General features: G+C 40.1%; 1 protein-coding gene across 1 annotated transcript; it reads left to right on the top strand.

Annotated features, from left to right (window-relative positions):
- Nucleotides 1-1,261: 1,261 nt before the first annotated feature.
- LOC148023365 (uncharacterized) lies at nucleotides 1,262-14,423 on the top strand. The gene is made up of 3 exons (XM_087695375.1): nucleotides 1,262-1,373; nucleotides 13,499-14,283; nucleotides 14,364-14,423. The coding sequence occupies exons 1-3, from the start codon at nucleotides 1,262-1,264 to the stop codon at nucleotides 14,421-14,423; spliced, it is 957 nt and encodes a 318-aa protein (XP_087551501.1).
- The last annotated feature ends 623 nt before the right edge of the window (nucleotides 14,424-15,046 follow it).

Here is a 15,046-nt window from a genome sequence, read left to right as displayed (position 1 = left end):
ACGCTCTTATCAAAGGCAAAGATCAGAAAAGTGTACAAGAATGCATGTATCTATGACAAAGCAAAACGGAGCCACCTGTGGAGGAAGCGCCTGTTATGGGACGGGTGGCTTATCATAAGAAAGCTCGCAACTTGGAATGGGACTTGTTGTGGGGGTGGAGTCATGAAAGAGACAGGAAGCCAGCCGCCAACAGCTAGAGAAGGGATGGACCAACATGCTTCAAACAAAGGATGAGAGCCGGAGACTACCCCCTTCATTCCTCAGAAAGGAGGACCTCAAGAAGAAAGAACCATGGACCTGAACCCAAGCAGTGGGATCTGCCTTAAACAGGGCAAGGTCGTGGGATTGGATGTATGTTAAACTCCTCTACCCACTACTATGCCAAAAGTGAGTGGGACAATAACGTGTGATTGGAAACACATAAAACTCCTCTACCCACCATCAAAGATGAAGATGAGTGGGCATCATGCAACACCGAAGGAAGGAACGGGTGAGGCCAAGAGAGCCAATAGTCCCTTGACGTCTGGGTGAGCCAAAAAGTGGCAACAGTCCCTTCAGGTTTCAGGGTGAACTCAAGATGAGCAACATTCCCTCAAGGTTCTGGGTGAGGCCAAGAGAGCCAACAATCCCCACAGGTTTGGGTGAGCTCAAGAAGGAGCAACGGTCCCTCAGGTGACGGGTGAGCCCAAGAGCGGCAACAACCCCAGGGTGAGCCAATATGGCAACAATCCCTTTATCGTGGATTAAGACAGCCGGGTCTAAGAGGGCCCCGTTGGTCAATTCGGCATAGTGATGCCTAAAGCTACCTCTTAGCCAGCAGGTCTCAGGGGATATTGAGATGTTTCACCCACACTCCTTGGCTAAAGCAATCTCTTTAGCACTAAATAGTGAAAAGAAACTTAGGGGTAATCGCATGAAGCAAGAGCATCAAAATTTTAATCAAGGCAAGAGGCCTGCTTTGTCTTTTATAAGTGACAGGTATAATAAATTCAAGCATCCCTTCTTTAAAAGAGAGGAAGCACAACCACACTCTTGGGAGGACAAGAAAGCAAAGGTCCTCAACAACAGTCAAGGCAACCACAACGGTTTTAACGGTCAAGGCGCTCATCCTAACTTCAAGAAGACCAACGGCACTTCCAACCAAAGGGCCGAGGACTGCTTGAAGAGGGTAAAGTGCTTCAATTATCATCGCCTAGGACATTATGCAGACAAATGCCCAATGAAGAAAGAAGAAAAAGCTCACCCTCTTGCTTAAGTCAACATGGTCGAAGATGAGCCTATCGTAGAAGAAGAAGCGGATTTGGAAGACAACGACGACTACGATGATGATTACGATCCAAACTATGAGGGTAATGATGATCAACCGAATGAAGGTAACCCTAAACCCTCATCCATTTCACCTTACACTCTTTTAAAAATCAAAGGTATTGTGCAAGGAAAAGAAGTGAGTATTTTGTTTGATGATGGAAGTAGCCATGATTTTACTTCGAATCACATTGCTAAATCTCTTAATCTACCTCTTACATCATATGGATACAAAGTTAAGATTGCTTTCAATAACCAAAGGTACAATTGCACTCAACAAGTGGAAAACTTAAAGATTTCAATTGAGAACTCTCAAGAGCGTACTTCTCTTGTTGCTCCATTGCATGGGATAGATATCATCTTAGGAATGCCATTTCGTCATGAATTAAATCCTAAGATTGATTATAGCAATCGTTCTCTTACTTTCATGTATGAAGGTCATCAAATTTGTTTACATACTGCATATGAAAGTGAAGATCAACCATTACTATCTCACACTCAAGCTAAAAGGGCCATTCGCAAACGAGATAAAGCATTTCTTGTGTACATTAATGAAATATCTGCTGCACAAGAATCACATTGTAATGATGCACAAAAAGAGTTTCTTGCTCAATTTCAAGAGTGTTTTATGCATGATTTAACACTTTTTTATGTCTCGACCTGAGGACCATAGCATAGAGACCATTCATGGTAGCGCACCCCTTTGTCGAGCTCCCTATCGCGTAAACCCTCTTGAACAACAAGAGATTAAGTCTCAAGTTCAAGAGCTACTCAACTGAGGGCTCATAAGACCAAGTAGTTCACCATACGGGGCACCTGTTCTCCTTGTCAAAAAGAAGAATCGTACATACTGCATGTGTATAGACTACCGCGCATTGAATAAGATCACTATCAAGAATAGGTTTCCTATTCCACGTATAGATGATCTATTGGACAAGCTTAAGGGGGCCACCACTTTTAGCAAGATGGATCTAAAATCAGGATATCACCAAGTGAGGATGACTAGTGAGGATATTTATAAGACTGCGTTTCATACACAAACCGGTCATTATGAATTCCTTGTCATGCCATTTGGCTTGACAAATGCACCGGCCACCTTCACAAGGATGATGAATAGGATCTTCATAGATCACCAATACTTTGTTATAGTGTTCTTTGATGATATACTAGTCTTTAGTAAATCTGAAGAGGAACACAAGAAACATCTTGCCAAAGTTTTCCAATTACTCAAGGAAAATCAACTTTATCTAAACCCAGAGAAAAGTATGTTTTTCCAACAAGAAATTGAATACCTAGGCCACATAGTATCTAAGGAAGGGATAAAGGTTGACCCAAAGAAGATACAAGCTATCAATTCATGGCCAAGACCCAAAAACTTGCATGAACTTAGTTCTTTTCTTGGTTTATGTAGTTTTTACACGAAATTTGTGCGCAATTTTTCATATAAAGCTCACTATCTCACATTGTTGCTAAAGAAGAATACACCTTACACATAGAGTAAAGTGCAGGATCAGTCTTTTCAAGCACTTAAATACGCTTTAACACATGCACCAGTACTCCAATTACCTGATTTTAATCGTCCCTCCTTTGTGGTTGTTACTGATGCTAGTGGAAAAGGTTTGGGTGTTGTTTTAATGCAGGATAACCATCCACTTGCTTATGAAAGCACGAAATTTAGACCAGCACAGGTTAAGTATAGCACATATGATAAGGAATTGTCTGATGTAGTGCATGCACTTAAAATTTGGAAGCATTATTTGATGGGTATTGACTTTGTTATAAAAACTGTTCATCAAAGTTTAAAACATTTATTCTCACAGCCATTGATTTCAGATAGGCATATTAAGTGGGCTGTATTTATTCAAATTTTTCAACCAATTCTTCAATACCATCTTGGTCAGATGCTTTGAGTAGAAAGACAACTCTTAATCACCTACTATCGGTCATTCATAGTATTTCATTTGAATCTATGCGTGACACTTATGCACTTTATGATGATTTTAAGCATATTTGGACTCAAATGAATCAACCCAATGCACAATCAATTGTTGATTACTCTATTCAAGACAAATTTCTCTATTTTCAAAAGAAATTGTGCATCTCTAAACCATTTCGAAACCCTCTCATAGAGAAATTGCATAATCCACCTTATGCGGGACATAGAGGTGTAGCAGCCACATTTCAAAATCTATCTCGTGACTTCTTTTGGCCTCTTATGAAACAAGATGTCAAATCCTTTGTTGCTGAATGTTTGATTTGTCAAAAGGTTCAGTCTACCATAAGCAAGAAGTTGGGGTTACTCCATCCACTCTCTATTCTCGAGAGACCTTGGGAACATATTTTTGTTACGTTGTTTCCTCTAACGATGCATAAGCATGACATGATTTGGACCATCATAGATCATTTTAGCAAACATGCTTATTTCATTCCTTGTAATAAGAAATTGTCTGCACCTCAAGCCGCTAACTTATTTTTGAAGCATGTGTTCACTCACCATGGGTTACCTAAGGTAATAGTATCTGATAGAGATTCCACGTTTTGTAGTGCATTTTGGCAAGCTTTATTCTCTAATCTAGGTACTACCTTAGACTATTCTACTACATTCCATCCACAATCCAATGGTCAGAGTGATATCACTAATCGCACAATCATTGATTTGCTCAAAGCTTATGTTCATACACAACCAAAACAGTGGGATGACTACATACACATTTTGCAATTTGCATACAATAACACCACTCATTCTGCTACTAGAAAAGCACCTTTTGAAATAGTATATGGTCACACACTCCCTACACCTATTACACGATTATCAAATACTATTCCTGCTGCTGCTGACAATTTAATTGTTGATTTTGATAAAATTTATGCTGATGTTTGTGCTGCCATTTCCCACTCGCAAGAATTGTTTACTCGTCAAGCTAATAAGCACAGGAAGCCTTATCTTTTTAAGACAGGAGATTATGTGATTCTTCACATTCAAAAGCGTCATATCAAAAGTGTTTACACTAACCCCTTTGTGAAGCTAGCACCACGATTTTATGGACCTTTCAAAGTCATTCACAAAATTAATGATGTTGCATATCGTCTTGAATTGCCTAATCATTGGAAGATACATAATTTTTTTCATATTAGTCTCTTGAAACCTTTCAAGGGTACTATTCCATCTCATCCTATATATGATGAAGCTCCTCAATTGGTGGATCAAGAGGAACAACTACTCCCTGATGCTATAGTGGACCATGAGACTACCACCACACGTGTTGGTTCTGTGTAAAACCATTATCTTGTGACTTTTAAGAACCATCCTAGAGAAGATGCTAAATGGTTTCCCTAAACGTTTTTCCGTACTTATCCCGAACTTCTGGACTCTTATAATCACACACTAGATAGTTATGAGTGAAGCAACTGAGGACAGTTGCTATCCTAGGTAGGAGGGATGTTACGAGGTGTCCGTACCCTCCTAGTGTGTAACATCCATGGTTAATGGGCACTATACTCTTATGGATAGCTGGATTGAATTGATCGATTTATTGTCTGTTGTTGGTGTATTAAATACTAATTGTGTGTGATGGACAACTGTAGGTTGGAGAGAGTGATAATGAAGTAAAGGGCAGGATCAACGGATGGCGGGAACACATTTTGGACGGCTTACTAGTAGCCGAGATTACCCAGATTTTTATTATGACTATGGTTAATAGTCACTTGTAAATAAATACCCTAAGAGGGTGCACTTGTAAATAGCCTTGAGATAAACAGATAAGACATACAATAAAAATAGGAGCTTGCTTTTGGGATAAAAGCTCCTTCTTGTAAATAAAGAAGTCATTTGTCGTGCACCCTAGTTTTGGCACAAAGGGCACCCTTTAATATATAAATACTCAAGATGGAAAGGGTGCCGCCATTTGGAGGGGGAGATTGAACCCATTCTTGTGTTGATGCTTTTATTTGATCTTTACCCTATGTTACACTCTATGCATGGAGATTTCAATTGTTATGCTTGATCTTTATGCAATCTTGTGTAAGTTTGTGCGTACTTGAGGGATCTTGTCCCTTTCAAAGTTAGTGAACTTAGAGTTTCCTAGAGAACTATGTAAATTTAATAGTATGAATTTTCTTACTCAAAAATTACCTCCTTGGAGTTTTTCGCTCTCGGAAGGTTGACATACCCGAATTTGAGTAAGAAATGAAAGTTTCTCTTCCAAACTATTGTGGATAAGGAGAAAGAATGTAAGTGGAATTAGCACGAAAGGAAAAAATGTGAAAACTTTCCACTCCAGGAGCACCCAATGGAGAAGAGAGAATGTAAGAACTTTAGCAAGTCCTCAAAAGAGGGGTAAAACACATTTTTAGCACATTCTCAGCCAATCAAACAAAGAACTACAAGAAGAGAGGCACCTCTTGTTGCTAAAATGAGCCCTACATAGTCACCTGGCCCTCTAAAGGCTAAACTAAGCCCTACACAGTCACCTGGCCCCCTAGAGGCTATATAAAGGCCCCCTACCTACATCATTGCCTAACCCATACGGAAGAGAAATCTTGTTTGACAACCTCTATTTAATCATTTTTGCTAGTAGGAAAACGTAATTTATCATTTTTCGCTAGTAGAATATGTAATTTTTCTCTTTTATTTATTCAAACTAGAGATTCTTTACTCTAGAAACATAAATACTCACTCCTCTTTACATGGATTATATATTTATTTATTTATTTTTTGAAAAAAGGCTCAATTTTATTTTTAATTGAGAAGGTAGTGTCATTATAATGATGAAATTTTGGGAAATCTAATTAAAGAGTTACTTTAGAAAATTGAGTAGGGGACTAGGAGAAGATAAATAGATGTGTAATTATGGAGTTTAAAACTCTAAAATTAGTGAAAAAATAACATAGAATTTATGGGGAAATTAACTAAACACTTAATTAAGCTAAGAGGATTTGTTAATCACTTCCTCTCACTTAGTATAACCTAGGATAATTTTCCCCTTAATTTGTGAATTAAGAGTATAGAGAATTTTCTAATTTAATGAGTTTTTAGGAATAAATTTATTAGGGAAATTATTTAGAAGAGTTGGAAAATTATGAAATTTGGAATTGAGGCCTCTTAGCACCTATAATATTGATTTGCTCCTTGGTGCTCAATATTGAAATAGACATAAGCTAGCTTGATCTCTATGTCCTTCTTCTCTTGTAATGAATTGATTCACTTGAGCCTTAGATTTGTCACCTTGATTTGCTTTAGGATTATATCTCACTATTTGAGATCCAACATTAGACTAACTTTCATTACCCTTGAATGCTCCTTGCGGTCCTCTAAATCCACCTATTTTTTAATGTGCTATTGCTAGAAGTTCCTTTGGGAAAGATTCATAAAATTCTAGAAGCTAGAGGATTAGTTTGATCTGAGAAGCCTTTATTGGGGTTAGGTTCTTGGTTAAAGTTCTTGTTAGGGTCCCAAGAGTTGTGAACATTTGAAGGATTTAGGTTTGAGGGTTGATGTAGATTAGGGTTTGGAGGACAATCTCTAGCACAATGTCTTGGATCAAGACAATTAAGGCACAAATTCTCTTTGAAGGCCTTCTCTTTAAGGAAAATAGGTAGCTAACTTATCTCCCATTGAGGATTAGGTTTGAAGCTGGAATGATTCCACTTAACATCCCAATTTGGTAGAGGTTCCTCCTTGCACTTCTTGGTTAAATTCACTTCTTACTCCATTGGCTTCCCACCATCCAATACGTCTATGAAAGTAGCCAATCAAAGAGATTGCAAATGAGAATTCAATGGAGGGTTCAAAGCTATAATGAATCTAGCCACCTTGACTTCTTAAGTCATTCTTGGAGATGCATATTGCAACAAGATGAGGAAGTGATGATAATATCCCTCCAAATCATTAGGGGAACTTTGAGGTCATTTTTTTGCCTTTTAGCATGTAGAGAGAGAGTGCTCTTAGCCAATGAGAGGAGAGCTTACGCTATGGAATCTTTCTTTTTAAAAATAAGAAGTGCATTTCTTTTGCTAATTTTATTTAGGGGAAAATTCGTGAAAGGGTCTTTTTCATGTCAGAAGTCACCTTTTTTCTCCTCTAGCTCTTCCTTTTTCACCCCCAAACCATCATGACAAATGTCGAGCTCAGCCTTCTCTCTTCACGAGGCCACCTACTTTCTTTAGAGCCAAAGCTGTTGAGATATCGAGCTCCACTCGTGATACGCCAGGGTGACCGTTGTATATTTATGTCACCGACTTGTCAGTTGCAGACGCGGTTGGTACACCGCCCATGAATAATAGCTACATGATAGCTATCCTTATCTACTCTAGTTCGTGGCTCAGTTAGTATGCCACCTTAGTTAGTTGAGTTTGGTTTGAGACCCATATAGAGGGTTCTTCTATTTCTTTGTACTTGAGTTCTTTTGGCTTACACAACTAAGAAGAGGAAAACTGTTTTCAGCCTCCACCCTTGTGTGTCTTCCCCCATTGTGCAAGCAAGAAAGCTTCAAGCGAGACTCCTTCCTTCTCTCCCACAATCTTGACATGGTATCAGAGCCTTGTTCGTGGTAAGGAGCTCAAGAAAGCAAGCCAAGCTCGCGGTGGTCTGGTAAGAGGAGCAGTGTTGCTTTCATTTCCTGTTTTGGGAGCAGATCTCTGCAGGTAGCACAGCCGGAAATTGCAGGAGTGCATTGTCTCAGGTTGAGACGCCCTTCGCGGTGAAGCAAGAGGGCAGTATATGCTCCTCGGCGACCTTGTTTTTTTGATTTGAGGCCATTTCGGGGCCTGTTTTGCAGACGGAAGTTTTCTGCACGCACTCAAGAAAAGGCTCAGTTTTATGCTGTGCGACCACTGTTCTACAGGTCGGTGAGAAGTTACTGTAGAAATTGCATCGTATGCTTGTGCGCAGAGACATTGGGAGTTTCAGAATCATCCTTGGTTCCTATTTATGCAAAATCGTCACTAGGAAGTGACTGTGTGGTCAAATACCACTTTCGCCAGTTTTGCAGATTTGCCCTTGTGAGGGTGAAGCTGTGTTTTTTGCAGTGACAGAATTTCTTGCAGTATTCTGTAATGGCGTCTGATTCTCTTTCACAGATTGTCACTGAAAAGCTTGATAAGAACAACTTCCAGGCATGGAAGTTTAGAATGACGAATTTCCTTATGGGAAAAGGATATTGGGAATTTGTTGCAGGAAATGAAGAAGAACCAGTTCTTCCTGATGTTCCCAATCAACAGCAAATGCAGGCATTTAAAACATGGCATGAGAGAGCCAGGAAAGTTATGTACTGGCTGTCTATCAGCATTTCAGACTCTATGATTGTGCATATTCAGGATGCAAGTACGCCAAAGGAGGCATGGGATACTTTGTCAAAAATGTATAGCACAAATACGCAAGCCAGGAAAATGCAGCTCAAGCAAGAGTTGCACAATGTGCAAAGAGAAAATATGAGCATCAACGACTACCACATGAAGGTGAAGAAGATTGCAGATGCACTTGCTTCCATTGGGTCGCCAGTGGAAGATGATGATTTAGTTTCCGTGACCTTGAATGGTCTGGGAAAGGATTATGCACAGTTTCGGACATCCATTTCAGTTCGTGAAAGATTTCCTGATTTTGAGGAGTTGATTGCTCTTCTAATTTCTGAGGAGCAGAGAAATGGTGGTGCATCTTCTTCAGGAGGAACTTCAAAAGAAGCTGTCTTCTACTCAAATGCTGGAAGAGGTAGAGGCAGAGGTAGAGGAGGCCGATTTGGAGGTCGTGGTAGAAATCAGAATATGCAGCAAACTCAAGAAAACCAGTCCTATGGAGGAGGACGTGGTAACTCTAGAGGCAGGGGGAGCCAAAGAGGTCGTGGTGGATGGCAAAGAGGTCAAAATGCAAACAGTAATGTTGAATGCTACTACTGTGGTAAAATGGGTCATATGGCTAAAGACTGCTATAAAAAGCAGAATGACATCATGAATGGAAAACTGCAACAAGGGAATTATGCATCTTCTAGTAGACAGGGTGATGACAGAAATGAGCATTTGTTCATGGTGCAGCACATGAACAATTCTATGACAAGTGCAGAAGAAAGCAATGATGTATGGTATGTTGACTCAGGTGCATCAAACCACATGACAGGTCATGCAGAATGGATGGAGGATGCAAAGAAAATGGAAAAACCAGGATTTGTGGAGACTGGTGATGATACTGCACATCCTATTGTGCAGATTGGAAAAATTCCCTTGTCTATGCAGGGTGGGAAAAAGAAATACCTGTCCGATGTATTTCATGTCCCGAATATCACCAAGAATCTGGTTTCAGTTGGTCAAATGGTTGAACAGGGCTTGCAGGTCAGATTTAATCCTCATGGATGCTTTGTTGAGGATATGAAAAATAAAGGTCGCTTGATAGCAAAAGGAAAGAAGAAGGGCAGAATGTTTACGTTGGATGCAGACATGTCTGAATTGAGTGCAGCAATGTTTGCACATGGGACCGGTGTAGTTGCAGATATTGATATCTGGCATAAACGCATTGGCCATGTTAATGTACAGCGACTTAAATCAATGCAGGCCCAAAATATTGTTGCAGGTTTGCCGAAATTCAAGGTTGCAGAAATGCATAAGGTATGTGAAGCCTGTCAGTTTGGAAAACAGGCAAGGAAACCATTTCCTAGACATGTTCAAGAGAGTGAGAAGCCATTGGAATTAATTCACTCTGATGTGTGGACAACTAAAGCTGCATCTCTTGGAGGCTGTCATTATTTTGTCAGTTTTATTGATGACTATAGCAGAAAAGTTTGGGTGTATTTTATGAAAAAGAAAAGTGAAGTTTTTGGGCATTTCAAAACTCTTAAAGCTATGGTTGAAAAAGAAACAGGCTTGCAGATAAAATGCCTAAGGTCAGATGGAGGGGGAGAGTACCTCTCAAATGAGTTTGCAAAGTTCTTGCAGGAGCATGGCATAAAGCAGCAATATTCATGCAGTTATACCCCACAACAAAATGGAATTGCAGAAAGGAAAAACAGGCATATTGGAGAGGTATCTCGTGCCATGCTCAATGAAAAAGACTTGCCAGATTTTTATTGGGCTGAAGCAGTTGCTACAGCAGTCTACATAATGAACAGGACTCCCACTGCAGCAATACATGGAATGACTCCAGAGGAGAGGTATACTGGTAGGAAACCAGATATTTCTCATTTGAAAATTTTTGGTTGCATTGCCTATGTACATGTGCCAGATGAGCTGAGATCCAAGTTGGATCCAAAAGCTGAGAAGTGCATCTTTATTGGTTACTCTCTGCAGCAAAAAGGGTATAGATGCTATAACCCTTCTACTCGTAAGTTTACAGTGAGCAGAGATGTTGTTTTTGATGAGATGAGTAGCTGGTATAAACCAGTAAATGTGATTGATGATGAAGATGCACAAAATGGTAATGCTACACAGAATTCACAGCAGCAGTCACAAAATATTAGTGGACCTGGAGCGTCCTCTAGCAGTGGTTCACATTCTTCGCCATGGACAGGCAGATTGAGATCAGGAGAATCTTCTCAAAGCAATGCAGATAGTGGTATGCAGGTATCACGAAAAGGAAAAGAGAAGGTTGATCAGCCCATGTTTGATGTGAATGCAGGTCACTCTTATGTGGATGGTGAATCCAGTGGCTCAGAACAGAGCATTGATGATGAGTTGGGTATTCCTTCTATTGTTACACCTGGAGTAAGGAAGACCAGGGATGTTTTGAGAGCACCTGGGAGTGAACCTACTTTGCGCAGGTCTACGAGAGCTAGGTATCTTGTGGATAGGCTGAAATATGATGGATTTACAGCCATTCACTATGCATATATGGTCAAAGTGATACAGGAACCAGAACCCACTTCTTTTGAGCAAGCCATGGGAAAAGAAAAATGGGAGAAAGCCATGGATGAAGAAATGGATGCCTTGGAAGCAAATGCTACATGGGAATTGGTACCTTTGCCTAAAGGTAAAAATGCAATTGGCTGTAAGTGGGTTTATAAGGTGAAGCACAATGCAGATGGTTCTGTGAACAGATACAAGGCAAGATTAGTAGTCAAGGGGTATGCACAAACATATGGCATTGACTATGAAGAAACATTTAGTCCGGTTGCAAGGATGGCAACCGTAAGAGCAGTCATTGCTATGGCTGCATCAAAGGGATGGTCTTTACATCAGATGGATGTAAAGAATGCCTTCTTGCATGGTGATTTGCAAGAAGAGGTCTATATGGAGCAGCCACCAGGTTATGTGCATGCTGTTCATCCTGAGTTTGTTTGCAGGTTGAAGAAAGCCTTGTATGGCTTGAAGCAAGCACCTAGAGCATGGTCTGACAAGATAGGACAGTATCTTGTCACTATTGGCTTTCAGATTTCCAAGGCAGATTTCTCACTTTATGTGAGAAAAACAGAGAAAGGTATTATGCTACTTGTCATTTATGTTGATGATTTGATTATGACAGGTGACAGTGATGAAGATATCCTTCATGTGAAAATGCTATTGAAGCAGAAGTTTGAGATGAAGGATTTGGGAGAGCTGCGTTATTTCTTGGGCATTGAGGTGATTAGATCACCAAGTGGGATACAGCTCTTGCAGAGGCAGTATGGATTGGACATGCTGTCCAAATATGGGATGACAGGCTGTAAGCCTATTTCAGTTCCTTTGGAGCAAAATGTGAAGCTGAGCACAGATGCAGGTGAGCTTCTAGAAGACCCTACTATGTACAGACGCATAGTAGGAAGCTTGATTTATATGACTATTACCAGGCCAGATTTGAGCTATGCTGTTGGATTGGTAAGTCAGTTTATGCAGGCTCCAAGGAAACCACATTTGGATGCGGCTAGACGCATACTCAGGTATGTGAAGTCCACATTGCAGTATGGACTATTTTATGAGACTGGGGTTCAGATACAGTTGCATGGATACACTGATGCTGATTGGGCTGGTAGTATTTCTGATAGACGATCTACCAGTGGATATGTATTCTCTTTTGGGAGTGCTGCAGTCACTTGGAGCAGCAAGAAACAGCCTACAGTTGCCTTGTCGAGCACAGAGGCTGAGTACAGGGGTGCAGCAATGGCTGCATGTGAGGTAGCTTGGTTGCATAAGCTACTTTATGATATGCATCAGTCTACAGATGGGCCAGTTGTCATTTATTGTGACAACATGAGTAGTATACACTTGGCAAATAACCCAGTCTATCATGCTAGAACAAAGCACATTGAGGTGCATTATCACTATGTGCGAGAGAGGGTTTTACTAGGTCTTATTGATCTAGTTTATGTCAGCACAGAGGATCAGGTAGCTGACATATTCACGAAGGCATTGGGCGCAGAGAAGCTGCGCAAGTTCAGAGACCTGCTTGGTGTGCAGGAATTGGGATTGAGCTCGAGGGGGAGTGTTGAGATATCGAGCTCCACTCGTGATACGCCAGGGTGACCGTTGTATATTTATGTCACCGACTTGTCAGTTGCAGACGCGGTTGGTACACCGCCCATGAATAATAGCTACATGATAGCTATCCTTATCTACTCTAGTTCGTGGCTCAGTTAGTATGCCACCTTAGTTAGTTGAGTTTGGTTTGAGACCCATATAGAGGGTTCTTCTATTTCTTTGTACTTGAGTTCTTTTGGCTTACACAACTAAGAAGAGGAAAACTGTTTTCAGCCTCCACCCTTGTGTGTCTTCCCCCATTGTGCAAGCAAGAAAGCTTCAAGCGAGACTCCTTCCTTCTCTCCCACAATCTTGACAAAAGCACCCCCCCCTTTCTCGCCATTTTGAATTTTGTTGTTCCCCCTTCTCCTTCTCTTGCTCATTCTTCTTCTTCATTTTTTGGCTATAGAAAACTATGCCAGATCTAAACGTCCTAGTACCTCCATTGAATATATATCCACATATAATACATTTGATTTGCAGGAGGGTAGATGGATTCCTATTACCATAGCTAAGGGTAGTTGGATAACTATGCAACAAAACAGGAAAAAGAAACAGGTAACCACCAATCCATTCATTTCGTGTTGGAAAGGAAGAGTGAAGGATTTTAGACATGGCTCAAACATGAAGACAATAAAAGAGGTGCTGGTACAACATGTTTTTATGCATACCATCTTCAACCAAATACTTGGGATCTTCCTTTACACAGGCCTAACTATAAGTTCTCTTTGCATGTTAAAACTGAAGTTAGATTTATAGCATTTAGCTTTTTATTTTGTAGATTTATATCCCTCCAACTTAGAGGAATGGCAGCCAGTGGAGTGTATTGTTGATATTATTGATGTTTTTCATGCCTCTGTTGGAGAGGAACTCTATAAAGGAAGAACAAGAGGGTTGCTTGCAGAGAATGGTGTGTTCTTTTATGACCATTTCTATGTCTCTCCTAACTCACAAGGATCATGGGGTTCTCTGACCAAGCTTCCACTTCCTGATTTTGGGTGTGAGGAGTGGCCTTTACCAAATTCTAGCACAAGTGAGTGCTATAGATGTAAGCTATTCAATGAACTTCAGATATGTATGAAACCTAATATTGCCAGTAAACAGAGAAAAATTGTCCTCTTCATGCCTATCCTTGTGTTTGTAGACTTCTTCTCTAATATGCAAGCTAGAAGGTGTAAAACTTTATTCTCAGTGAGAAGCTTACAAGCAAAAAATGTTCTTCAGTTTCTTGATGAAGGCTGGGACACAAAAGTAGTTAGTGGAATCACATGTAAGGTGCATCAAGAGTCAATTTCTTGCAAGTATATGGTTGCTACACAAAACTTCATTTTGACGTTTTATTATAGTAGATGGCACCATGTGGGTGGTGTCATAATCCCTCTAGACCAAGACATGGAAGATTTTGGCGTGATTCCAGTCATTGATCTTGATTTGTGGCTCAACAATGAAGTTATCACTATTTTAAAGATAAGGGCCATGTGTACATTGCAACAAGTGAGACAGAATCTTCTAAATGAAAAAATTGAATCGCCAAAGTCATTTTCTTTCAAAGTGGATGACAAAAAGGCAATTTTTTTGACACTAACATTAATGTTCTTAACATTTCATACTAGCATGCATATCTTCTTACTTTACACTCTTTGCAGGTCTCTAAAAGGAGTGAAAGGAATATAAGATGCAAAGACATCCAAAATACTGCTGTTTAAGTAATTAGGTAAAAGAAACATGAAAACATAATCAGATTGATTTCTTCAAAGACTTACATATCAAATTACTTTGAATTATATTTACAAGTGCAAACTTTTGTTTTCCTTTTCTGTAGGAGATTACATATCTCGGATTAAGAAGGTTGCTGGAGATTACTATCAAGGATTTACAAAATGCTGGAGAAATACAAAAAACTTCCACCTGAATGTAACCCAAAAGGGAAAGATGTACAAAGTATTTTTTTAATGAGAAGAGTCAATCTATTTCTTGTGTCTTGGACTCATCCTAGTAGAGGCAAGTATTGGCTTTGAAGGGGTGCTTGGTGGTGTTCTCTCTTCTGCCTTTCTTGCTTTCTTCTTTTGCTTCACCTTCTTATCCTCCTCTTTCTTCTCCTCCTGTTGTTGTTTCTTCTTCTCCTCCTCTTCTTTGTCCTCCTCCTTCTCTTCCCTCTCCTCTTCTTTGTCCTCCTCCTTCTCTTCTTTCTTCTCCACTTCTTTCTCTTCCTTCTTCTCTTCTTTCTCCTCCTTCTCTTCTTTGTCCTCCTCCTTCTCTTCTTTCTCCTTCTTCTTCTCTTCTTTCTCTTTCACCTCTTCTTTCTCCTCCTCCTCTTCTTTCTCCTTCT

This window comes from Lygodium microphyllum, chromosome 16, assembly GCF_053477565.2.
Source record: "Lygodium microphyllum isolate KBCC chromosome 16, Lygodium_microphyllum_v1.1.10, whole genome shotgun sequence".
Taxonomy (NCBI): Eukaryota; Viridiplantae; Streptophyta; class Polypodiopsida; order Schizaeales; family Lygodiaceae; genus Lygodium; species Lygodium microphyllum.
The sequence above is the reverse complement of the archived record's forward strand: the minus strand, read 5'-3'. Positions and strand labels throughout refer to the sequence as shown.